The sequence below is a fragment of the Pezoporus wallicus genome, unplaced genomic scaffold (genome assembly GCF_028554395.1).
Source record: "Pezoporus wallicus isolate ANWC-B61680 ecotype Strahan unplaced genomic scaffold, APGP_CSIRO_Pwel_v1 contig_13817, whole genome shotgun sequence".
NCBI lineage: Eukaryota > Metazoa > Chordata > Aves > Psittaciformes > Psittacidae > Pezoporus > Pezoporus wallicus.
Window position 1 is genome coordinate 207,639 of NW_026637726.1, and position 27,781 is coordinate 235,419.

General features: G+C 40.4%; 1 protein-coding gene across 5 annotated transcripts in view; it reads right to left on the reverse strand.

Moving 5' to 3' along the window:
• Positions 1–821: 821 nt before the first annotated feature.
• The window catches only part of PHLDB2 (pleckstrin homology like domain family B member 2), a 115,689-nt gene continuing 88,729 nt past the window's right edge, over positions 822–27,781 (reverse strand). For 2 of the 5 annotated variants that reach the window (XM_057407402.1, XM_057407403.1), the window contains exons 8-20: positions 26,002–26,157; positions 25,145–25,255; positions 23,901–23,990; positions 20,661–20,804; positions 19,685–19,858; positions 18,849–18,989; positions 18,184–18,283; positions 10,243–10,450; positions 8,579–8,669; positions 7,988–8,134; positions 5,079–5,298; positions 3,548–3,633; positions 822–2,771 (exon numbers count right to left, since the gene is read on the reverse strand). In XM_057407402.1, coding sequence (XP_057263385.1) covers positions 2,631–2,771; positions 3,548–3,633; positions 5,079–5,298; positions 7,988–8,134; positions 8,579–8,669; positions 10,243–10,450; positions 18,184–18,283; positions 18,849–18,989; positions 19,685–19,858; positions 20,661–20,804; positions 23,901–23,990; positions 25,145–25,255; positions 26,002–26,157 — 1,809 coding nt within the window. In that variant the 3' untranslated portion in view covers positions 822–2,630. The remainder of the gene's footprint in view (positions 2,772–3,547; positions 3,634–5,078; positions 5,299–7,987; positions 8,135–8,578; positions 8,670–10,242; positions 10,451–18,183; positions 18,284–18,848; positions 18,990–19,684; positions 19,859–20,660; positions 20,805–23,900; positions 23,991–25,144; positions 25,256–26,001; positions 26,158–27,781) is intronic. The other 3 variants (XM_057407405.1, XM_057407404.1, XM_057407406.1) reach the window with 2 other exon arrangements.

A 27,781-nucleotide genomic window follows, 5' to 3' on the forward strand; every position in this document is an offset into this window, starting at 1 on the left:
TGCATAATGCCATGCTTTGCTTGCTCTCTCTTGATGGCCATTATTACAAACCCCACCATACTTTGTGATAGTATCATAGAATAGAACCATAGAATAGTTAGGGTTGGAAAGGACCTTAAGATCATCCAGTTCCAACCCCCCTGCCATGGGCAGGGACACCTCACACTAAACCATGGCACTCAAGGCTCTGTCCAACCTGGCCTTGAACACCGCCAGGGATGGAGCATTCACAACCTCCCTGGGCAACCCATTCCAGTGCCTCACCACCCTTACAGTAAAGAACTTCTTCCTTATATCAGTCTAAACTTCCCCTGTCTAAGTTTGAACTCACAGCTCCTTGTCCTATCACTACAGTCCCTAGCGAAGAGTTCCTCTCCAGCATCCTTGCCGGCCCCAAAGCTGATGATAGCAAACTTAGTGCAGATAAGAAGATACCATAAAACTGCATGGGCTTCTACAGTGAGCAGTTCCTGCAATTCAAGTCATGGCTGTGTCAAATACGGGGGAAAAACCTTGAACTTCAGCAATTTCTGTTTTGCTGTGGAACAAAACATATGCCTATATCCAAGGCTGGTGATCCATTTTTTATGACCCTCTTTGAAACATTTCAAGGTATTATATTATGTATGCAGTAAACAGACTACGCTCCTAATTTCACTGCCACTTGAAGGACTATTTTCCAGAGCTCTTTTGTGGAGAAACACACGGAATGGTTAGATTAAACACTACTAAGAAATACAAGATTACTGCACAACTGTGTGCAACTTTAGAACAGGCGGAAATGCCTCAAGACGAAGAATCAAGTGAATATCTAAACCAAGTGTATTTTTAAAAATGTTTATTGAAATGCCTTCATTGCATCATGCAGGATACAAAAATCATTATTAGAAAACCTTTATAACCATACTTAGGAGTAAAATCAAGATACATCAGGAAAAATAATAATTATATAAACCAAAGCAATTTCTGATAAGTGTTTTAAATCATTAGATTACAAGGCGTGATCCGCACAGATGATAACAATTATCTTGTAGTAACAGTCCCTTCATGATTCAAGGCGAAACTGATGTTCGTCATGCTACAGCAACCATTATCACCTGTGTATGCCACAAAGAAATTCAACCCGTTCATTACAGATACAAGGTTTAAAAAGTATAACAAAATATTCTGCCAGCGTACTTCTATTCTGCTTTCAGTCTTTTATTTGTTCCATCAAAAGCCATTAGGTTTTCATCAAGGAAAAAAGAAAAGGCTAATGTGCTTTCTTCTGTTACACAAACCACATAGCACATAAGTTTTGATTACTGAAACAGAACCTTTAAAGTCTTATTATAAGAGATTTGCTTGAAGTTTAGTTCAAATAATTTATGGTTTTGCACTATTACTCGAGGACTTGGAAGGGGGTTTAAAATGGGAGACCACAGCACCCTTGGTATTCTCATTGTTTTATGCATCTCAATCTCCATCACTTAAACTTTTCAGGGTTTTTAATTCATACACTGCTTAACGTCAACTCTTAAAACTTGCCTCTATCCTATTTGACAGCATTATTCTGTGCAGATATGCATTAAAAAAACAAAAATAAAACCAAAAAAACAAACACTGTCTGCAGCTGAAAATTTGGCTCCAAAGAATTTAGGTGGAGATTTTGAGGCTGGCTTCAAGGGAACCAGTGTTTGAGAGGTTTCAGTAGAGCTTTCACCTAAGACAGAGTAGGTCAGAACCACACTGTGACCTTATCAGATAAAACAAAATTGCTGTAGGGGCTAGAATGACCTCATTCTATTCAGCAGGGAAAATTAAAGAAACCCAAACAATTCCTTATGAGGAAGTTAATACATGTGTTTCCATTTCATACCCATGTGGAAAAATGCATCTTTATAAAGCTACCCTTCTCTTTTATTCTTCAGCTCCGTAGATGCACACTTCAAACATACAGTTGGTGTTACTGAGTGTCTGAACACCCAGAATATCATAACAATTTAATGATATTAAAAGTCATGAAGAGTTTTGGCACTGTCCCCTTACAGAGAGTTAGGTACAACTAACATTATGAAAACATTATGATAAGGGAATCATGTAACTCTTTGGCTCTGTTGTAATATTTAACTACTAAGGCAAGAACTGTGTGTACCTTAGGGTTGCTTTTTTATCTTTTTATAAAATACTTGACTAAAAGTTTTTAAGCCACCTCATCACCTATAAATGTCAAATGGTGCATATTAAAATATATGCTTATTACAACTTTTTGTTCCATTTCTAGAATTGCATCCTGATGAGAGCATTTGTAAACGGTTTAGTATGAATTTATGAAGATGTTCTCCTTGTAAAAGAATTTGTAGGAAATTATCATTCAATCAAGATGCTGTAATTAAAATTGCCTCGTTATCCATTTTGGAGCACTATGATTCTCTCAACAGTTTAGCTCTTTCATTCCTATAAAGATCAACTAAAAGAAGTAAACCTCCCCCCCCCCATTTCAATGCATTTGTAAACCCCTCTCATTCTGAGGTTTCAGGTGCACATCATAAGGAGGATGTTTCAGAGTATTCACTGGCTTTTCGGATTTCACTACATATGGCTAACTTCATATGTTACGTTATTGCAGTATGCCCTATTGCCCCCATTTATTATAACATGAAGTGGGTGTAGCCTTCTGCGCCTGTAACAATAACATCCATCCATATCCTCATGGCTTCTGGCGAAGGAGCGACCATATAGTATATCCGGTCATGCGTCTTAACACTGAAAGTGAGCAACGGGTTGGGACTCTAAAGTAAAACAGAAAGAAGCATATCAAAAGAAGAAAGGAATCAAATCCATTTAATGGTACCAGAAATGTAATTACTTGCAAAAAAATCTACGATAGTGTTAAGAAGAAAGTTGAAATGCAGAATGCTGCGCCACTGCATCCTGCATTGCAGCACTGGAAACAGAGACGTGTTTCAAGTGTCTGTATCCATCATAAACACTCTTTACAATGTATTTCCACTAGGCTATTAGGGAATAGTACAGGAGGCTCCAAACTGTAGTTTCACGCCCAAATAACCACCCCACTCTATACAATGGTCAAAACCACCTTGGGTTTCACAAAGCCAAATGCCAAGGATATATTAATCTTGTTCACAGCTCATTTAAATCACAGGTGAGAGGCAGGGGGTGCCATGAGCTGCCAGTTAACCACTAGTACCAGTTAACTCCCTCCCTGTGACAGACACATTCAGACATCCCTTGATTTGCCAACACCACTGATTTCAGTGGTCGCACCACTGGGCTAAGAAATTCCTTTCGACAAATCCCTTTTGGCAGGTAGACACTTGTATCTCTGCTTTCATTAGTACGTATATAAAGAAATCACAACCCTACCAATAAAAAAACAACAACAGCATTAATCAGTGATCTACCTTCATCTTCCTTTTCCTCCACTCTTCGTTTGGGGTTTTTATTTGTGTTGTTACCTATCTTTTTTCCTACTAATGTCAGCTCCCCCCTTTGACTTTACAGCAGCTACTGTACTTTGGGTTCTGCTCTATGATACTCTGTTTACCTTGTATGCATTCTTTAGATGATCGTAATAGACTTCTTCAATAGCTTGAAAATATATTACGCCTTTTAATTTAGTTTCATGTTTGTCTGAAAAAGGAAAAGAGAGAATGACTTGAGAACTGAACACTACTTTGAGAAGGAAAATCCTAACAGAATATAGAATAGTTAGGGTTGGAAAAGACCTTAAGATCATCCAGTTCCAACCCCCCTGCCATGGGCAGGGACACCTCACACTAAACCGTGGCACCCAAGGGTCTGTCCAACCTGGCCTTGAGCACTGCCAGGGATGGAGCATTCACAACCTCCCTGGGCAACCCATGCCAGTGCCTCACCACCCTAACAGGAAAGAATTTCCTCCTTATATCCAATCTAAACTTCCCCTGTTTAAGTTTGAACCCGTTACCCCTTGTCTATCACTACAGTCCCTAATGAAGAGTCCCTCCCCAGCATCCCTATAGGCCCCCTTCAGATACTGGAAGGCTGCTATGAGGTCTCCACGCAGCCTTCTCTTCTCCAGGCTGAACAGCCCCAACTTTCTCAGCCTGTCTTCATACGGGAGGTGCTCCAGTCCCCTGATCATCCTTATGGCCCTCCTCTGGACTTGTTCCAACAGTTCCATGTCCTTCTTATGCTGAGGACACCAGAACCGTACACAGTACTCCCAAGTGAGGTCTCAGACACTATATATATGTAAAATCTAGAGAGATCCACACTTGCACAAGCAGCTGCATTTTTGTGTAGCTGCCACAGAAGTCTCATGAAACTATGTTTGTTGGCTGGAGTCCCTGAGGCACTATGAGATGTTTTCTTTGGTAACTGAAATTGCATTATGACAACTATACTGCACTTAAAACTGAAACTGTTAACTACTAACATAACCACTACAAATACATTAATAAAACCAGTACCAGATGGGAACACTACTGGATCCTACAGGCCTTGCTAACCAATAAACCAGATGTTAAGAACAAGTTTGTCACATTCTTCATATTATTACTGCAGCCTTGTAAAGAAATATCCAGTGGGTATATAATGAATGAATGTAATGAATTCAAACGTGTTTTAAAAAAGATGGACTGAGCAATGGATACCCCTACCATTAAAATCAGTCCAAAATTCATTAGACCCTCAAAATATGACAAATTCAAAAGGTCTACTCCTGTGTATTTAATTTCCTGAAAGACTTTTCAGCACATCGAGCCATTTAATTTTCATGGCAAGTATAATAAATTATGTTCTTGTATGAAGGGTACGAGAAATCATTCTGTCACTGGCGAAAGTATATAATATTTAAGAATAAATCATATGGAGCCATTATTCTGTCTACTGGGGACCTGATGATCTGTAACTCTTGCCTATCCACATCTCTCCCTTTGTCTGTTCTGCTCGTTTCTGCCTTACTTGGCATTACAATTGAACCCTATAGGGATTGCACAAGTTCTAAGCATACACGTGAAACACCCAATGAAATGGAAATGTTAGTCTTATCAGCTGAGGGGCAGATGGACCCCACTAGTGATCCTGCAACCTACCTGCATAATAAGTAAAAGTTCTCTTGTTTCTGTCAAAAACAAACCATCGTTTTTTCCAGGTTTTGATTTTTCCTCCCATCTTAATCAGAAAGCCTCGGCAGGTCTTCTCTGTGAGGGAGATATGGTAACAGGTCTCTATGTTGTGACCGGCTGTTTCGATGTGACTTCGTAGGTCAAAGTCTTCTTTCCTGACGGGCAAATAGCGAGTCAAGGGACGGGCCTACAGTAAAGGGAAGAAAATGCTATTACTTTTAACAGAAGTCTTTACTCTTTCTGCTGCACAGACACAACCACAAGCTGCCCACAGATTCTAAGAATAAATGTAAGAAAAATAAAGAGCTTTTGCTGCAGCCCTGATTTTGTTCAAAAGACAAATCCTTAAAACTTGTAACTTTACAAAGTGTTGAATAGCTTCATAAAAGCATTAGAGCATAAGAGTTTCTTGAAATCATCACTTGATCAGCTGGTAAAACAGGGCCCACAGCATAGAAAGTTTGCTTTAGAATTAAAACATTAATTAATTGTAAAGGTGTGTTGCTGCATTAGATGAAGCGCAAGAACTACATCTGCATGATGTTAAGCCAACCCTTTATTTCTCTGGGCTAGATGCTCACTACACGTATCTATCTCATTAATATTTTACTGCTAGATGTATTTTCATGCGAAGTATAATACAAATCTAAGACAAGAAGATGCTATTAGAAGAACAGTTAATAACGAGTGAGTTGCAATTGCTGGTTAGTTTCACAGAGATTTCTGTGAACGAAGTGGAATTGTTTTCTTCTGAATGAATTAAACGGGGTATCTAGCACAGAGTCAGCAATTCAGCACACAGAGCTGAAGGGCACCCCTCTGCGAGAGACAGCGAAGCAGCACAGGAAGCGGTGCCTCATTCTTGACTGCAGTTCAAGGCTCTGCATCAAGCCTGGATAGCGTCTGCTGGGAGCGCCAGCAGGAGGAGGTAGTGATTTGGGAACTCGGCCAGCTCAGGGAATATGCTCGTTTTCCGTCTATACAGACTTCCCCTTCATTTTAAATATGGAAGACAAGTCTCCTGCATCACAGGGTGATTTCTCAGAAGAGAAGCAGAATTTAGGTGCTTTGAATGACCCATGTAAGGAGCATCTCCCTCTCTCTCTTCCCCCTGACTCCAGAGAAAGTCACTGACGTGGAGAATCTAATCTGCCCCTGCTCCATGCCTAAAGTTAGCCTGCTAAATCCCACTGTGAGTCACAGATCAAAGGGACTTTCCCTCACTGCATTCTCAAGAGCCTCTTGGCGCAATGGGAGCTGTGTTGCCTGCAAGAACTCTTAGCACCCTTCTAAAATCCATACCTCTGTATGATAAAAGCTGGCACCAGCTTTGGCAAGTACAAAGCTGGTGCTCTTCCCCTAGTTTACATTTCTAAGTGTCAGAAAGTGCTGGAGAAGGTAATAAAAGGGGGGCTCACTGTACAAAGGAAAGAAAAAAGTTAACAAAATACCCCAGTCATTTCTGACAGATGCGTTTTGTCTTCCTGCCGATTCAGTCTTCATCCTCTCTGCCAAGACTGCCAATTAGCAGTAAGTGATAGGGCATTCAATTACAACACATGCACGCTCCGATTTGGGATAAAGATACAAGCATTGCATCATTGGTTACACCATACTTGAGTTGTCATTAAAATTTCTTAGAAAAAAGTAAAGTACACGTGAACATTTTATATTTGGCAATTCCATTTCATAGAAAAACAAAAGAATGGATATATTTAGCCAGAAACAGCTTAAAGTTCCTTTGGGGGTTGTCCTATTGTTCTGATTTAGTGTTATCTATTTACTGTGATCTAGAAAAGCAAGTTAAGTAGGAATTTGCCTTAAAAAATATAATAACAACTCATGAAACAAAAGGTAGTAAAGGCAGAACAGATAAAAACAAAGATATTAAAATATGATATGGAATCTTCCACACGCAGATACGTGTATTAAGATGGAGACATTGTCTTGCTATACTATACCAATGATAAAATGACTACCTAGTCTATTTGCTAGATCTAGATCTTCTTAGTTGTGGTGCAATAAACAAATAGGTAAGACCTGTAAGCCTAAAGAAAGCTCAAGATACCTTTAAATTCTAACCAGAAGCAAGGAGATGTAGGACACTGTTCTAAATAAATAGTGTTTCTCATGTGGTGTAGTCCAAGTAACAGAAGAAAACCTACGTCCTTTCTACAGTAGACGTGGAACTGGAAAAGCTTCTTTATCAGTGTTTTTTTCAGTCAAATATTTGGAGGCGACAATTCAAGATATTTTATTTATTAAAAGAAAACAACCACCAATCGCTTATAAAAAATAACACACAAATTTCTCTTGTTGAGGCTAAAAAATTCTCCTCTGCCCATACTCAGTAACAAACCTCATAGGGACTACTACTTATACTTCAGATGTAAGATGCTAAATAGATATCTATTATATTCATAGAATCATAGAATAGCTAGGTTTGAAAAGGACCTTAAGATCATCCAGTTCCAACCCCCCCTGCCATGGGCAGGGACACCTCACACTAAACCATGTCAGCCAAGGCCTCATCCAACCTGGTCTTGAACACTGCCAGGGATGGAGCATTCACAACTTCCCTGGGCAACCCATTCCAGTGCCTCAGCACCCTAACAGGAAGGAATTTCCTCCTTATAACCAATCTAAACTTCCCCTGGTTAAGTTTTAACCCGTTACCCCTTGTCCTATCACTACAGTCCCTAATGATCTATCTAAGCCCAAACATACTTTAAGCAGCACAGTTACACGTCAGAAATAATAAATCCATGTATTCAACTGAAAGCAGTTCTGTTTACCATTGGCAGAAATACACTTAGTCCCTTCTGTATATCAAGGGGAACTCTTGCACGTCAACATTTCATGTCAGCGCATCTCACCTGTGCTCTTTGTTTCTCACGTATTTTGACTTCCTTTTCAATTAATTTTTGCCTCTGGCTAGTTTCTTCTTCCAGTCTTTTCTCCAGTTGCTCTCTGCGGCGCTTCTCTTCCTCCAGAGCTCGTTTTTTAGCTTCCATCTCCCGTTCCTAAATGCCACAGCACACAGAGAACTTCAATTATATGTCAAACTATAGCTGGTAATGTATTTTCTAACCTAGGACTAAATACCTTTTTGCCTCTTAAGTAGTCAGAAATATACATCCAGCCAAGTGGACCGAGAATTAGAATCAGAATTGCAAATATCACCCCTCCAGAAATGAAGGTTCTTCTTAAGCAGCAATCCTACAGGTGTGGCAGCAGTGCTGACCTAGCTGCTGATGGGATTTTGCTATCAACTCACCTATTATGGATAGCAGCTATTGCATATGGGCTCAGAGATGTACTATGAGGGTGAAACCAGACCAAACTAAGGGGAGAGAAGTAATTTTTTAGGTGTCTATTAGGTGTAAACTGTTTAGGGTCCAGTGTTGCATTTAGGAGGATATTCTCTAACAGGCCCACTCTTGGTTTTACTCACAAATTATACTTACCCTGCTCTCAAGCAGCCTAGTCTTCTCAGCGTGCGCTTGTTTCAGAAGTCGCTCCATCTCTTCTATTCTCGCAACATTTGAAGTGCTGGCGCTGCATAAAACCCCCCAAAAGCTGAGTTATTTAAAAGAATACTTGGTATTTAAAGACATATGATCCAACACAAGACAGTTTAAGAAGGGAGTTGATCCTGTTTTCATTCAGTTCAGTGCAGTAGGCACTGTAAAGTCTGATATGGCTAGAAAAGGTTCTTGAACACCATCGAGACTAATCGGAATTAATGTTGCTTAAGGGAACTTTTGTCAAGGAAAACTAACTGCTTATCTTCTATGTTTTATCAACAAAATCAGCACAGACTCTTTTCTTCCCTCACCAAAGTTTGAATCGTAAGAAACTGAACTGTTGTAATGGGTCCTTTTCTGGGTATTTTTGATTGCTTTAGGGTTTATTTTTCTTTCCAGCCATCGCTGGCTGGAAGCTGTAGAAGAGCAGAGGCAGGCAGAAGAGCAAACGACACCACTGAAATTCATCATCTGTCAGGGCTCCCCTCTCCTGGGCTGGAGATCCCACTTACAGGATGGCCCCGAGGTGGCTCAGACACATGCTATATTCCTCCAGAATGGTCAGAGAGGCAAGTCAAAGAGAGACAGATTTCAACCACCGCCATGTCAAATCGCTGCCCAGAGTTAATTCCCAGACTGTCTCCACTATCAGAAGCTTGCCCACTGTGTATCTAAAGCAAAAATCCTCCAACCCTGAGTCCTAATGCAATCCACATTGCAGTGACAAAGACTACAAGAGGAAATCAGTGGGCTGATACCCTGTTACAGGAAACAGATGCTGAATGAAACACAACATGCTAGCCAGAAAAGCCATCCTTGTGTTTCACAGGGGTTCTTAATGCCATGACAATGTTGTACTTGATTATCAGCCTCCACTTATGCTTCTGAAATGGCTGGGGGAGGACCGTGAGCAGAAATGAAAGTACTAGCATTAAAATCAGGCTGCCAGAAGAAAACTGTTTGCAAACAATTCTGAGACTCAGCTGGACTTCTTTTTTAACACAGATCATTGATGCTTCTCCTATCTGAGGCACAGTGTTGGAGCCGTCAGCCTCTGAGGATGAGAAAAGCAGCTGAGGGCCATAAGCCTTTCATTGTCATATCGTCATTATTAGTGATCCAGGAAAAAGAAAGGGCAAAAAAGACCATCGGAGGAGCCCTATGTGTTTCAGCATACGGCTCTAGTAGGTTAACATGCTGGACTTGCAGGACAAGTGCTCTTCATCACCGGCAGATGTCTTTGAGAAATTGCCTATCACAGGGAATTCCTTTCCTTTAGTGACCAGGGAAGGAAGCTCAGGTATCACCCACTTGGGAAAGAGCATTGACAGCTTCATCATTTCTGTTCAGGACTGACACTGATTTCTCTGTGGCCTTCAACATTATGTGATATTTTCATTTTCCATCTTTAAATAACCACGTGAGAGGATAGTTAAACCTGATTATGAAGGGCTCTCCAACTACTAAACATGGTGCTTGTCTAATGACCGTATATTTTCTTAACCAGGCAGCAGCATTCACATTATCATAGCATCAACTTGTACATACTCTCTTTTTTCCATTGTAACCCTATGGCCATTGGATCAGAAAGAAAGATGATTTACCTGGAAATGTTATCTGGTGAGCACGCCGATATGCTTGTTTCCATGCTGTCAGAACTGTCTAAGCTTAATGTATCAAAGGTGTGGTCCTTGTAACTGCGGTCTGGGTAATGGAAACTGTTCAAGTACACGTTTGATTCGGATGCTGTCCTGCTGTAGAATTCGGGAGACTTCTGCCTTTGGTTTTCACAGACGCGATGATGATTGTACCCTGCACAATGCAGAGGAAGTACTTTGTGTGAACGTTTTACCCAGAAATGTTGTGACACAAACGTAACACGTTAGCAGCGCAAGCATCCTGAGCATCGCCTCAGTCTTTTCAGCATTGTAACCAAGGGACTACAATATTACTGTTAATCATAACCCAAATAAAACCTTTAAGTAACTGTTTTATCTATGACGGGCACAGATACAGGCAGATTAGTATGGCTGACTTTTCAATATATATACACTCCTACGCACAGTATGGAAATCTAATTTGCATGAATATAATTGTAATTTGAAATTGAAAATTAGCCCAAATCTGGAAAGCAATGCAGCTTAATTCAGGGGTCTAGAAGAACGGACACTGATTAAAGAGAGAAAAAGTCCTGATATTCAATGTCCTTGAGCACTTGTTTGGTTGATTTTACTGAATGTGGATTATTTTTTGTCTCTTTGGGGAACTTTGCCTTCTGGTAGCTGCAAATTGGGCTTTTAGTTTCAGCTGAAATGATACAGGCTACTTGTCACATCATCATAGTGATGTGACTATTATATGTGACGTAGTGATGTTACTAGTGTAGAGGTATGTCACTGGAGCTTTACAACTGCAATTCACTGCACGTGATTGAAGCAGATCCCTATAGCTCAACGTGTGTAAAGAAAAAGCAGCTTTATGCAGCATTTAAGCTCTTTGTGCTGTTATTTGCCTACAGAGTCACCCCTTCTGAAAAGCCATCCTCCTTGAACACAGGGAGCTTTGGCTATGTCTCCCTTCAAAAACTATTCAGATTTATTTCTATCTCATGTCCCCATTGCTCTTCCTAAATAATGCAGCAGTATTTATATTGACTTGCAGAGAGGTTGTTGAGCTTGCCAGATGCAGAGGAAAGTATAATGAACAGCTGAAGTCAGTTTACAGTGCCCTTTTGAGGCCTGTTCGATCTGATTACAGATGCGACTGCGCTGCTCACCTTTTCCTTCAGTGGATGCAAGCAGTGAGACTTTCTCACAGTTCTGATACTCAGTCAGGGTTAAAATACTCTGCATATTCCTGATGCAGAATCTGAGCTGGTGGCACAATTGGAGATTAGGAAGGACTGTTAAGAGAGCGTGAAAACCTCCCATTCACACAGGACAGCCAGTGACATTTCCCATATTTAAGATACAGAAAAAATGCAGACAAATGGACAAATGCAGCAGAAACCAGATAAAAACTTTTACTAGGCACCGTTAAGACACAAACGTTAAGAAAACATGCTTAAAGCAGGAATATTTTCCTGCCTTATTCCCACTCTCTATCTGCACATACAAGGTTACTGTTCAGTATATTTTGCCATGCTGGAGTGGGGAGTATCCCAGTTCAGGGAGCCGACAATTGCAGTTATACCTTGGAAAGGCTATAATATTCTCCAAAAGGTACCTGAAAAGCATGACTGAAGCTGAATAATTAAGGCATATTCTGATGGAAATCAGGCCCTGCAAGCTTTTCCAAGGCAGATAGTTTCCTCTTTGCTCCTCGCTTTCCTCCCTACCATACAAAGATTTCTCACACACCTTAAAGCTGGTTTCTAAGGAACTAATAGGACTTTACTTGCCATTTGGAAGAACATTAAATTTCAGTCAAAGTTCAATTGCACCAATTAGTCAAAGAGACAAAAGGGACACAAATACAGCTCAGCAGTTGCAGATAATAGCCTCACACAACACAGGTGTTACTGATTCACATGTGCAGTTTGGGTTTTGCCCCCCATTATTATGGCAAATGCTGCTGTTATTGCAGAAAAGCAATTACCTTTCATACTGGAACCTTTGGAATGACTAATTGCTCCTGTGAAATGGTTATCAATTATTCATTATGGAAAGAGAAAGGGAAAACAATAAATGACTGAAAGAACTTCATTCAAATTCATGTTTTGCTGTTGAGCCCTTCGCAAAACCTCTCCTATTCGAATCTGAATCGCATACCTTATATTTCACTGAAAAATAAACCCATCTAAAAGGCACAGAGAAACATAACAGTTTTACAAACACTCTCCTAAAGGAAAGTCAACCTTACATAAAGGACCCATTTTTAAGTAAAACATCAGTTAAATCGATGTAATCACGCAAGCATAACCAACCACTGCCAGAAAAATACAGTCGTCAGGCTGCAAAACGAGATGCATTCACAAAACCAAAGCATAATTTGATGTTCTCATCTTCCCATCATGTTGTAAGCAACAAGCAGGTTAAAGCTCAGGATCAGCTACGTACTGGCACCGACAAGCCTTGCAACTGACCTGCTTCTCTTACAATCCCACCTACACATTGCACAGGCACAATGTGTTGCATAGGAAGTTTTTAACTGCTCAGGTGCCCGTTCACAGAACACACACCTAACAATATTAGGCTTCTCATCCATCACTTCACTAAAAGCATCCCACAAGCCAAGACTTGTATCAGCCAAGTCTAAGCTGATACAAGAGCGAAAACGTTTCTTGCATTCTCTGTAGTAAAGCAGTAAATGTAACACTGCAAACAGCCATACTGTTGAGCAAAATATTGAAAATATCCATAAAGCCATATCATGAATATATATGTATATATATTCCAAGAGAGTTATTGCAAAATCATAGAAAACAGATACACTACCACAAAAGTATGGTGGGCTCAGACCTATATAGTTGACCTATATAGGTCTATAGGAACCTATAGCTGAATGCTGCTATTGGAAGTGGCACTGTCAAGTATGTTATAAAACCCCCCAAATCAGTATTTCATTAAAAAAATCACAGTACATTTTCTTTTATTTCCATTCTTTCTCAAGAGATTGACATTAATATGTCAAGATACATCCTTTGTATGGAAACATGTCCAAGTAGGAAGCCCATGTCTGTCTACCCTGTCATCGTCACCCACAGATCTGCAAAGACTTCTGCGTTTTCTGCTCTACTTGGATGGCTATGAGCAAAGAAGCGAAAAATTAGGCCTGCACAAAGCTGTAGCTCTGCAGATATTAGCATTAATCACAAGTGGTGTTGTGACAGGTTATTTGACAGCAGGAAAAAAAAGGCTTTTTGACACATTATCGTTATTTAAGTTATTAAAGTTTTCCTTGATTTTGGGAACTACTTGACAGTGCTGATGCAATCATGGCAGCGACAGATACAGCCAGATGAAGGGATGTTCTCATACCTTTTCTGGCTTTTCCTGAGTTCGAGAAGAGAAAGAGGGGAAAAAAAGGGGGAAAAAATAAACAAAAAAGCAAACTGCTTCAAAAAACCCTTATAATTTGTTTGTATGTATGTACCTTGCCCTCGGTATACTGTTTTTCTATAGAACTTAGAAAGAATACAAATAACCATCATGCTGGTACCTGACTTCTCTGTCCCAGCAGTTGTGTTCCCAATGTTGTGCCTGGCCTTATTATCTTAACTCCCACCTAACCATTCCCGCTTCCCTTCTGGATCCCATCCTCAATCAATGGGACTGAACTGGATAACACTCCCTCCTTGCTCCCGCCTGTCGCTGCACAAGCTTCTGGCACCCAGCACCTGTATGATCTTCCTAGGGCCAAGTTTAAATCTGTGCAGAGGTGCCTAGATTGTACCAAACAGCCCATGGTTTGCTTACAAAGGCATGTACACAGAAGGTGATTTGATAAACACAGTCCTTCAGAAATACCTCAGGAATGACTGCTAAGACATAGCTTTTCCCACTAATGATTTATATCAAGGATGTGCCCTCTTCAACATGCCCTAAGTTGCTCTTAACTCAGGCTATGATTACTGACAGTGACTGTTTCTTTCAAGGGCAAGTCTTGAACTCACATGACTGACTACACACAGTTTTGGTAATCCTGGAATAAAGACCATTTAGTACTTACACACCTATGAAAAGACTTCCTACTGAAACCAGCCTAAGGTTTATTCCCAGACACTGCTTACTCCTGCACAAAGAAAATGAGGTCGAAATCCATGTTCAGATTCAAGTGGCTGTTACTAAATCCCTGACTTTAACTTGGAATTTTTCACCCCAGACTTTTATGTTTACCTTCTTGGACTGAAAGAGTTAAAACTGTAGAGAGCATCTTAGAGAAATCTCCTTTTAGACCATTACTAGTTCAGTGATAATCCTCAGGCAGCATCTTTAAACTGGCTGAGCTGCCACTTCCTCCAGGCACCACTGAATATACTTGTTTTCACATCTATACGCACACACCTGAACATCTGGCCTAAAAGCTTGCTCAATGCTTTTAAACCCTATAGGAACACAGTAAGCTACTAATACTGCTTCAGGAGCACATCATCCTCTTTGCACAGCGGTCTGTGGGATGCCGCGCAGTAGCCAGTGCTCCAGACTGGGTTGATGAAATAGCATTTATCTCATGATACCTTGGCTCTCCTCTGTGCCTGAGTACACCCAGCTCCAGTGCACCTGCTGCAGCTGTATGCTCAAGGTGTCAGTAACCCAACCCCCCCCCCCGTCATCAGAGGGGTCAAATATATCATGATGTATTTGCAATCATCATGTATTTGCAATACAATCATCATCCAGTATCTGAAGGGGGGCTATAGGGATGCTGGGGATGGACTATTTATTAGAGACTGTAGTGACAGGACAAGGGGTAATGGGTTAAAACTTAAACAGGGGAAGTTTAGATTGGATATAAGGAAGAAGGTCTTTACTGTGAGGGTGGTGAGGCACTGGAAGGGGTTGCCCAGGGAGGTTGTGAATGCTCCATCCCTGGCAGTGTTCAAGGCCAGGTTGGACAAAGCCTTGTGTGCCATGGTTTAGTGTGAGCCCCCTGCCATGGGCAGGGACACCTGGAACTGGATGATCCTAAGGTCCTTTCCAACCCTATGATTCTATGTATTTGCAATACATCACCTTGAACACAGAAAACTGAGGGAGTGAAAGACCTGTCAAATGGGAAAAGAAACACAAGGAGAGCAAGCAGTGTCTTAGTACACGTGACAAGTTGAGAACGCTTTTTCTCTCTTCATCACCCTTTTTAGGTGAATAACTAATTTCTGGAGAATGAAGAGAGATAAGCATTATTTATCAGCATAAGCAGTATCCATACATTTGCAGAATTCCACTGATCTGGCAGAAAATCTTACTCCTCCGAAATACTCAGCCCAAAAAGGCAAACCAGATGTACCCCAAAGATGCTCTTGTAAGAATTACAGTGTATTTATTATATCATAACCATTTATCACAGAGTGATAGAATAAAGGAGCATCACCAAGAATGTCCACTGACATGATGTTTGGCTTTGTTTTCAATGATATATTTAAGGATGCCTGCTGAAATCAATCTTAGTTACACAGACTCAAGTTGAGCTGAGTTTAGTGGAAGCCACATAAAATTCCAGACAGTCAATTCAATGTGTAGTATGATTAAATACACCAGGTTCAAAACATTTCCCAGATCTCACTGTCCCACAGAAATGCACTTCCTTTGCTCATGACTTTGAAGCTTGTTTTTCCTCCATGTAATAGGCGTAGGTATGAGGTGCCAGGAGAAACCAGAAATCACACCTAGTTGAACTCGGTCCCTTCTGTCCTTGTATCACAACATTCATTAAGGCTGTGCCTATAAGAATGAAAGGTGCCTGAAGCAGTTTCTCTAGCCCTTCTGTATAGCTGGACTGTATAACCATCCAACTTGGACACCTCTGTCCTTGCCAAGTTCTGCTCTGCACTGCAGATACAGCTCTGTAAAAACTTCTGTGGTGTGTTACTAACACCGAGGAGCTTTCCCCAGCGTAGAAACATGGTACTTCAGAGCAAGAGAAAGCAGTTACACTCTTCTAGCTCTTCCAACTGCAATACATTCAGAGAGGTCCATGTTGAACACAAAGGGAGTAAATCCTTCGCTGACTACTAGGAGAGGTAGTCAAGACACAAACAATCCTTGCATTCCTGTATCCTTTGTATTTTGACCCTGTCTCTTACTTTGCAAGTCCTGTGACAGTTCAAGTAAAGCCAGCAGCATTATTTCCCTTTGGCAAAGCTGATGAAGGGCATCTAGAACTGTCCTCTCACAGTACAAATCAGTCCCTTGAGGCTCTCTTCTTAATTCAGTATTTCCATTTAAATTATTGAATCTCTCAAAAAATAATGGTCACCGGTATGGCAGGCAGTATAGCAGATGTGGTTCCTCACGGCGTATGAGTAGTACCATGCCAAGTGCCTTAATGAATAAATCTCTTTCATTCTCCCCTGCTGCTCTTCTTTGTCAGACCATTACTTGGTTTTGGTTTGTGATACTGCACTTCTCTCTTTCTCACTCTCGGGACAAAAAAATCTGACTCTACTCTGCCAATTGACTTAACTGCATGGTGTTAAAAGATTAAGCATTAAAACGGGTTGATTTATGCTGAAAACTCTTGCCTTTGCGCTAGGTTTGGTAACACTTTATAATTAGAAGTCACACACTAACACTCTCCTGCAACCCCTTTAGAAGAGTATTTCCAATTTGAAGCACTTGATCTCTTGCCATCAAAGTTTAGCCAAAACATCCTCACTGATTTTCAAACTGAAACAAAGTGCTTTCTACACAACAGCATAACGATGAGTCTGAACGAAGCTATTCCACCCTTGCGCACACAAAACATCAAAGCAGCTTTTCAAGCTGACTATGAAGCTCCTTTTGTATCGCATCTGAAATACTTCAAGATAAGTGAGCCACGACACGGTAGGCTCGTGGAAGGCCTGCTGCGTAACTAAAGCTAAAACCAACAATCACAACTGGAACAGCTCTATAAAGTGAATGCAGTAAGTCATGATCCGTTCTCAACAAGCTTGTTCTATCCTTGCATTGAGTCATCTTGTTGCATAAGGCTGACCTCAGCCCTTCTCTTTGACCTTTAACAGCTGCTAGCTCTGGCAAGTCCCGTAACAACAGGACGGATGCTATCTCAGCTCAGGCTTAGTCAGTGCAATTCTATACAAGGACCTCTTGGTCTTGCACTTACATTGGTAACAATGACACAGATGCCAGAAACAAAACAAACTGACAGATGGCACTGAGGAGCAACTCCATTTGAAGATGGGACACTTATGACTAATACATCTCATTAAAGCAGTAATTAGACGTATCGACTCAAGTTGACAAATGACAGACACAGAATCCCCTAGCCTCCAAGATCATGTTTCAAAGATGCAACTTTCTTTTGGATTCATCATCGCTATGTCCCTCTGACAAAAGTAAAGCCATTTAGCCATGACAGAACACCTCTCTCCTTTCCTATTTTGTAGCCCAGATATTCAAGATCACTTATAACACTGCAGTTAAGAGATTCTCAGAGGTATTTCTGGGGAATTTGTCCTGGCAAAAAAACATACCTATGAAAAACAATTTGTATGATCACAACATGAAAAGGATAAAAAAACCAACCCAAACCACCCAAAAGCCAAAACCAACCCCACAAGAAAGCCACATGTAATATATTGCCTCAAAAATCACTCACAGGAATTACCTACTTAACCAATGTGTGGTTTTTTTAATATACTCTTCTTGCTTACTAGATATTTGGTGACCATAGGCTTCAAAACCAGATGTGCATCTACCTCGTAATCTTAACATCTTATTTTGGCAATATCTGAAAATCATATTTAGAACTTGCTTTTTTCCAGTAAGAAGTAAACTTCTAATTTACAGCCCTGTCGCTTATAGCAACACCAGTTTCAGGCTTATCTCCTGAAGAACTGAACACTGGCTTTAAACAGAATTAATCAAATGCAAAGGTCTTACCTTTGTGCATCCGTCTCGACTCTGACTCTTTGGTCATGGTTGCCAGGCAGTGAGGGAGGACACTCCCACAGCTGTTGCTCTGTCCTAATGGCAAATGGCCCTGCAGGAAATTGTGCAAATGCGTGCTTAAAACTACATTTCAAGATCTTTTTTTTATTCCTTTAAACTTGCTTTGTCACGGGTATCAACGTCGTGCCACATTCATCAGCCATGGGTATTTTAGTTGTGCACAGTCTCTGTTAGGCAAAGTTTTTCCCAAGTATCTTCACCTTCCTGCTGCTTGTTGATGTAGCATGCCACAAATAAAGAGTGTTTTCACTTTATACATAACCTTATCTTTACTATTTCGAGGCTTTCGGTAAGAAGGACTACAACCTGTTGTGTCTCTAGAATCAACTGAAACTAGCCTGAAAATACAATCTTTGGGACAGTGACCATGCATTTATGATGAATGTACTACAGCACTGCATTTCCAGAGGTCAGAATAAAGGCTGGAAGTATGGAAGGCTTTATGTCTATTTCCATGCATTAATAAACCTGAAGTTCTTTCAAAGGCAATTTCAGATGTGAATCGGGTTGGGAACCGCTATAAGCATTACCTCTGACATAATAAAGGGATTTTTACATAGACACTGGAAGGCTATTAGTATTATGCAGCTACGTACTTTAGATGCAATGTTTCGTCCAAGCGTAGAGCTATTGAAGTGCGGTGATACGGTTGGGGTCGTTTTCTTGCGAGGTAAAGTATCACTCATGTACATGCCTTCCCTGTGCTGCTTCTTGCGCTCTTCCAGGTTTCTGAAATGCTTCAAATGTAATTTGTTACAGTTTTGACATTACGAACTGACCTACTTGCTCAGTGATGCACTATATAGAATATACTGTTTGGTGACAGGCTGGGAGCTTCACTGGAGAGAATAAACTCTAAAATACAGAGTACCTCCTGTTTCACGATGCTTTGCAAGATTTCTACTAATGTCGCATTAAAACCATGCTGATTAAGAAAATACATGAAATCCACAGGCACATTTTGTGAATTTTAAAGTAAACTAAGAAAGAACCCCCCAAAACCCCTCAAGTCTAGTGTACAAGTGTTATCCAATTACAAAGAGAAACATTTATTCACCTCTAATAGTTTGGTGGCTTAAAAACAATATAGCTTTTGAGAGGCATTGTTCAAATGCCTATGAAAACTTAATTTAGGCCTTTCAAACACAGTCACTTGTACTTTATTGCTGCAAGTCTTCCGACAGTTACAGTGGCTCCTAAAGGTTAATATTTGCCTCTGGGTTGTTTAGATAAGGAGAAGCTTAGTTCAGTGAGATTCTATAATGCATTGTGTTGATTTTTAAGTGAGCAGTGCCTTTAAGTGCAACACTCTGCAAGCACTATCAACTTATAATCTATCATTATCACTAAAAACTTCCCATGTAAATAAACCTCACGGCCACCATAACAAACACACACAACAATCCCAAGTTATCAGCTTTGAATCTGTTACCTGTTGTTGCCTGCGGTGTTTCTTAGCTGGCAGAGGTGGAGGTGTGTCAGATAAAGGAATAGGATCTACATGAGTAGCCATGACCTCAGGCCAATGGACTGATGGAAGTTGAGCAATAGAGCGAGGAGAAAGAGAGTGAGGAAACACAAATCCAGAACAGAGAGGTGATCTTAGCTTTATAGAAAAAAGAGAAATTACACACAGAGTTTTCTTTTTGGAATTGCTCAAAAGATACGGCACATACAAGCTGCAGTTTTAGCACTGTGTTGGAGCGTTTAGCAGGGAAGGAGGTATTGTTGTATTGCAACTCTCAAGGCATATTGAGCTACCAGAAGCAGCGCAGAAATGCCAAATTCTAAACCAGTAGCTGCCTTATTGCAACACAAAGGTGGGTTTACATTCATAAGGTTATTCCACTCCTTTCAAAGGGGATTCATTTAAAGTTTGCTGTAGTCATTACATAGGCAAAAACATCACAAAGGATGGGGAAGAGAGAGAATAAGCTAGAAGACACAGACTGGACAGACTCCGTGGAATAGCTAAGTTGGAAGCTACCCATTTCCCACAGATATTCAAGATATTCTTCTACCACCTCACAGGAAAAAAAGAAAAAGGAAAATAAAGCTACAGAACATACAAAATGAACACCCATGGACTCCAGAGACCATTTACTACAGGTGCATTATATTATAGTGTTTGACAGGTAAAGATTGTCCCTTATTGCTGCTTGGGTCATAACCATTCAGGATTTCGGCCTTCAGAGTCCCGTCTACATCACCAAGGACACTTCCCAACTGGAGCAGCCCTTCACCTTTACTCTTATACTGTTATCTGACCTGGTAACTGGCAGGAGGCACTTTGCCTTAGGGTCAGTTTATTACATGTCAAATTACCAAAAAAAAAAAGAATATAAAGAAAAGAAAAAGGCAGCCATGAAAGAACAATGCAAACAAAGGGAAATGTCTCTCAAACAAACCTCTTTATTTTGTGGCTGGCTCGTCAGCACAGCCGTGGAAGGCTCAGTGGCAACTGCGTCAGCATCTGTGGGGGGCTGAGTGGAAGGGGGTATATTCGTGGAATTGCCATACAGCTCACTAATTTCACTTACACTGATATAACCCTAAAAGGAGGAATTGAGAAGTTAAAAGGAGCAAAAGCCAAAAGACGTGCAAGAGTATTAATGTATCCAGTACGATGAAAGTTAGTTTAGAGTGATACAGCCAAAATATTTGTTAACATTGAAATACTTCATCATCATAAAATTATCATCAAGCTCTTCAAATGTCGAATACTTGGGTATGGAAAACTGTTCTCCATTTAATTCCAAAAAACATGTGGAGTAAGTAACCAAAAAGCAAATGTACATGAAGTGACCAAAATGTAAATCCCTTTAGAAATGATGTATGCTGCTCTTTCTTGGGAAAGCAGACTGGGGGAAAAAGAACTAATTTCATTCACCTATCTTATTTCTTCACCTTTTTTTTGTCCATGTTTAAGTAAAATAAAACGTGTTTCTCACCTAGCTATTAAGCTAGTTTGAGTAAACCAAATAACTAACAGAACTGGGAAGAACTTGCCTAAGGACCAGCCGTTGCTATTCTATAAATTATACTGACACAGCACCTTCCATTTGTATTGTCTGGAAGTCACTTTGACCTTCTAGGTCTTACCAGGAGACAGGTAAGATGCTGTTAGAGTTAGCCCCACAGCCACTGCAAATGGACTGAGGAGCAGCACGCACAGCAATCAGAGTGTGCTTCTGCCTGCAGAGAGTATTATGCATGCAGATTTGAGACATAATGACAGAGTACAATTATTGCATTGCTTTGATGTTAACTGAACAAATGTTATCTAAAAAATAAAACATGGATTCTAATCCATGCAGTACAGGATGCCAGACTAAAATGCCCAATATCCTAACTTTTTATCCATAGAAAACAAGGCTATGCAAAAGGAAGAATAAATCACTGTTGAAGCAATGTCATTAAAATTAGAGAGAAATAAGCTCATTTTTTAAATCAAGATGGTTAAGTTGCTTTTAAATTCAGAAGGTTTCAAAGGGGCTGTGTTTCTGTTATTATACCACCACACTGACTTCCAGTAAGTATGCTTCAGTAATTCAATAAGAGAAGCCATGGACTGCTATAGTATTGCTTCTTTTAAAAAATGGATAACTTAATAATGATCACAGAAGGAAAGGTGGGAAAAAGTACTAACCCTGCTATCTATTAGCACAATTTTCAGTGTACTTTATCAGTTATTTCAAGCTTTATCAGCTGTTTCAAGCAGATAACCAATTCTGGAAAATGAGGTATCAAACTGTGAGCACAGCACTCTAAAAATAGGAGACACATCTTAACTCTGATATTATTTGATGAACTATTAAATGAGAAGGGTAAGGACACTAAAGTTGACCTCTCAAAACATGTGGCAATATTATGGCAAAATGAAGTATAAAGCTTGCTTAAGCATCTGGTATACGCATCAGTAACCAAAACTTAGCAAGTCTATGAATGCAATACTGTATTCATTTTTTACGGAGGATAAAAGCACTTTCACCATTTGATGAAAAACATTCAGTTCAGACTCACAGCCCCAGTGGGCATTCACCATGGAGTTAAAACGAAAAGGCTAACAATAAATGACAATGTTGTGCATTATCACGTGCCCCTGCCCCTGCTACATTAGATGAATAAACAGTTTCAAATCAGATTAGGCATCCAAGTAATTTTGTCAATGCTGAACTTTGAAACAGCACTGATTTTCCTCACTTTATGTAAGTACTGGGGTAACTATCCTGCCTAAAAAGGATAGTTACTCTCTATTAGAGAGTTACTCTATTAGAGGCCATTACTCTCTATTACTGCATATGCAGGCAGTAAGCTTCATGATGGGTGGAACAGAGTTAGAAATGCGTGCTCTGGTGAAGAGGGGCTTGGGATGTGTGAGCAACCCCATGGTGAAATTAACTTCTGCGTGCAGGCAGTCTGTTTAAGCTGTGTACCGTTTGGTGCCTGACTTCTAAAGGTGCCAGAACAGTTGGATTAGAATTAAACTGGACTGAAACAAATATAACACCTGGCTATTCCTTCTCCTGTTTGCCTTGGACTAAGTCCTAACTGACCTCACTGCAGTGAACAGAATGACACCGCTGAATAATCCATTTCATCCAGGCTTACTTAATGTAGGTGCATATTGAAATACCTGTGATTAAACAAACCATTACGTGGATATGAAGATAAAAATCAGAGATAGAACCCACTATCTAGTGAGAAAATAAACAGATCCATCTCAAAATGAGAAAAAAAACCACCAAAACCCAAACAAAACCACCCGAATGCTCAGACTTTCCAGATGCACTGGTCCAAGTTGAAACACAACCAAGGATACTGAAAGTCTAAGCATCTGCAATGCGGGTTGCAGTGAGGAAGGGTGCTCAGCCCCGCTGGCATGCGGAACTGCACACCAGGAACCTGAAGGCCAAACAAGCAAGATCACACTTTCCAGGTGCTGAAAGGACGTGGTCGCTTTAGACTTCAAGAGCCCGACTTCCCACAGTGACACCTACATCATTACATGTGGCAGGGCTTTCCTACAAGCAGATCTGGCAAGTCCAGTCAAACCTCTTAAGCAGAAGTTAAAGAAGCAGCCATAGAAACCTGTCAGTGTACTTTAAATGCTACATTTGCCACTATGCAACTATTCAAAACAGTTGAATAAACAGCTAAATAGGTATCTTATAACCACAATAGCTTGAAGTCTTTAATTCAATGCTTTTGATAAAGATCAAAACATACACTTGTCATGCTTTACTGCAGAGCCTTAGAATAAAGGGAAGGGAAGTAATGATAAAATCTACAGTGCAAAAATAAGACTGCACTGTATTCATATTTGAACAGAGTTATTTTTGGACCTCATTCTTCTTCACTCCAATGAGATTAAATTGTCTATTTTGAGAAAATTAGACACACATACAAAAGCGATCATTTTTCCAGAGCAAGAGATGAAGGCAATGCCAGTCACATCTGGGAAAACTTCAAGGGAAGCTATTTTTGCTCCTCCATGCATTTGGACTTCCATGAATAGCTTTACAAAGTAATTTCATCACATCTCAGAAAACTGTATTAATAGGACTCCACTAAGTACTCAAGTGCTTTCATATGAAACGCTGTTGAAAGTTAGTTATGGTAAAGTCAAAAGCAGTGAATCTCTTTACCTCTTTTAGACTATTGGGACTGACAGGAAATCCCTTTCCTCCGGAAAGTGTGCAATATTTCTTTTCCAGATTACAGAGATTCTCTTTTTCCTGTTAAGAAAAAGAGGCATTTCATGCTAAAACCAAACAGCCACGTACTGAAAATAAACATTAGCCACTTTTGTAACCATGTAAAGAAACACGCTGAAAGAGAAGGGTAGAAACGGCACCACAGAGCTTCAACTTCCTCCATTTGCTGGGTAACTGAACAACAAAGTAGAGGTACAGAAGGTCTGTTTTCAAAAGCTAGTTAAGGAATTTATGTAATAACCACAGCCAAACCAAATAGGCTCATTGTGCTTAATGAACCAAACATGGTTTCTCTTAGAATCATAGAATAGTCAGGGTTGGAAAGGACCTTAAGATCACCCAGTTCCAACCCCCCTCTGCCATGGGCAGGGACACCTCACACTAAACCATGGCACCCAAGGCCTCATCCAACCTGGCCTTGAACACTGCCAGGGATGGAGCATTCACAACCTCCCTGGGCAACCCATTCCAGTGCCTCACCACCCTCACAGGAAAGAATTTCCTCCTTATATCCAATCTAAACTTCCCCCGTTTAAGTTTTAACCTGTTACCCCTTGTCCTATCACTACAATCTCTATCACTACAAATCTCTTCCGATTTAAAGCAAAATGTAAAATGGACACAAAAGGTTAGTGCCAGCTTCTTACTAACCAGCTGTTACAAGATGTTAAGTATCTCATCTTGTCCCCTGGGATGGACTATTACATGCCAAAACTCTGAACACACTGTGCATGCTTTGAGCAGCCATACCCGGAGCACAGGCTTCTAGCTTCGGCACCTGGGTGGGTGCCTCTGGGGGACTCCATTGGAAGGAGGGCACCTCTAAAACCCTCTTGATTATCAAATGCCACTAACTTTTATCACTGTAAGTCTGCTGATAAATCACAAAAGATTTCTTTTTTTAAAGGTTAATGAATACAAACATCTATCACATTATTAGTTACTTGCTAGCTTCTGCATAAAGAAGGTTGGACAGAGCCTTGGGTGCCATGCTTTAGTGGGAGGTCTCCCTGCCCATGGCGGGGGGGGTGGAACTGGATGATCTTAAGGTCCTTTCCAACCCTGACTATTCTATGATTCTATAACTGATGCTTTTATTGTGCTTCACATTCTTTTATTCCATTGAAAGCACTTTTATTACACGCCAAAATATTTGACAGGCAACAAATACTTACTCTTTGCAGCATCATTATTAAGTTGTTTTTCTCTTTTACAAAATGATCTTGTTCTCTTTGTGCTTGTTGGACAATATGATTTGCTTGTTTCTTGAGAGCAGATATCTTTTCCTAATATAAAACGAAAACCAGCACAACTTAGGTTTCATTTTCAAAGCACAAGACAACCTGCAGCAAGGATTCTATTCATGAGTTCACTCATTCATATGAGTGAAGGAGTAGGAAAATAAGGTTTTACAAGGCAGCTCGCCGCTCCAAAGGAGATAATTAAATAAGATTTAGTAAAGAGACAATTTATTCAAGAGACAGAACAAAGGCACAGTTGCATGTATCTTTTGATAATATGGTAAATAGCATCCATATACTGAAGAGAACCGGTTTAAAAATGCAACTTCTGATCTCCGAAACACTGGTATTTAATTGGTTGAGATGGGACTTTTACAACTGATGTTAAAAATCAAGGTGTCTTCTTAATTTGCTGCTCTATTGTTAACAAAATCATTTAACATAAACACCAATCATGAGCATAAAATAACTGTGGTTTTGTCCAGACTGTATAGATCTCTTCTCATAAAGCAGAAAACCCAATGCTGTGGTACCTTCCGTAGCAAATAAAAGGGTTTAGTTTTTACATGCAAATATAAAAGCAGAGCATGGATTTCATTTACTTCCTTTCGGAGAAGTGCATGGTTTGGTCTGTGTGGCATTACCAGTCCATCACCTTAGCTCTGCTTCGAAAGCTTTTCCAAAGAAGAAACTTTTGCATCATTTCTTACAGATGGGCAGGTTAAAGATCCACTCCATCTCCTTTACGCTACACAACAAACAACGTATGAGCTGAGTGTCAGTGCTTTTACCTTTCTGCTGACAATGCTGCGCTGATACTCGGCCACTTCATGCAGGAGCTGTTGTGTCAGATTTTCTTTCTCTTCATCTAACCTGCTCTCATGTTCAAGCTGCTGAAATTCCAGATCTTCAAAGTGTTTGCTTTCTATGTCCAAAAGATCAGCATCCTGACACAAAAAGATAAAATAAAACCATGCTTTCACTGAAACCGGAGTAGAGATGCTTACAAACACAAAACCCCAGTCTGAAACAGTATTTACATACCTCAAGCAACATGCTCAAACAGGAACTGAATGCTTTTAATGATCTACTGTCACCATAAGAGAGCAAATAGGGCTAGTCGAGCTCACAAAGTGCTATATATTCTGCGTAAGATGTGCTAGGGAACAAGAATTGAGCTCCATTCTATACAGCTCTGTCCACCAGGGAAACAATAAATAAATTAAATCATAGAATCACAGAATGGTTTGGGTTGAAGGCACCTTAAAGCTCATCCAGTTCCAACCCCTCTGCCATGGGCAGGGACACCTTCCACCTTGCTGTAACCTTCACAAGTATCCTACTCAGCAGCATAAGATTTGTTGGAGAACTGTTCTTGCTGTAGGCAACGGCTTCCTGAACCAAGTAGCAAGTGTACTGCCTCCCTTTTGCTAAAACAACTGACCTCAAAATATAGTAAATAATAATCTATATACAAACAACAAACACAATGGCTCCATATGGTATTTCCAAACCATAAATTTCTCCTGCATCTCTCATACTTCAGTAAGGACACTGAAGAAAATTCGATGGGAGAGAACCTGGCCATTACTTCAAGATGTGGTGGTTGCCCCATGGGCCCACACTGCCTCTAAAAACCAGAACTTCTTCTGAAGTGCAAGATATTTCCTAGCAATGGACACTGTCTTTTCAGATCTCTGCAGGAATCCAGGCATCTATTCTCCTTCCCCATTTATATATATATCCTTATAAACCTAGGTACACGAGAACAAACAAGCTTTGGTGCCTTCATACTAAGAGTAAAGGATGAAGCATGCTAATAAGCCATCCCATTGCCTGCTGTGCACCGGCATCCCCAACCCAGACTTCAGACCCAGCACGCAGCCAATGCTACAATGAAATTGGCTGCCTGTGACCCTGAGCACAAATGACAACGTTTCTGAGGTCCCAGAGATGAAGCAAGAAGGGGATTCATCACCTTCAGATCCTTCCATGTTGGCATTAAAGTAGAAGCCATAACCTGCGGCAGGGTCAAGTATTTAACCCTGTACCAGGCTTATTTGGGGGGATGAAAGTATTTTCTGTATTTTGGATATGATACTTATGGTAATTTCATAACAGCTCCCACAGTTGGTACCCATTAGAGAGCTACTGTGCACTAATTCAGTGATAACATCTTCGATCACAGCCGCCACAGCTGATATTCACTACAGTTGGCCTGGAATAATATGCAATAGGACTAACTGGAGCTGTAACTGCACCCCACATCTCAAGTTTTGTCTCACTTTCAAATCCCAAATAGTTATTAAGCCAATTTCAAGGCAACAAAATAATTAACAACATTTAATCAAACAGACTACTAGAAGCCCCTCTCATGTTCTGCCCATGAGGAGGGGCACAAGAAGCAGGGAGGCATGAAAACATGAGAGACTGAAAAGTCCTTGGTCAGGGTAGGTGCTACTTAGCAATGACTAAAACAATGCTGTGTTATCAGCACTGTTCTCAGACTAAAGCCAAAGCACTGCACCAGCTACTAGAAAGGAGAAAAATAACTGTTAGAGCTGAAATCAG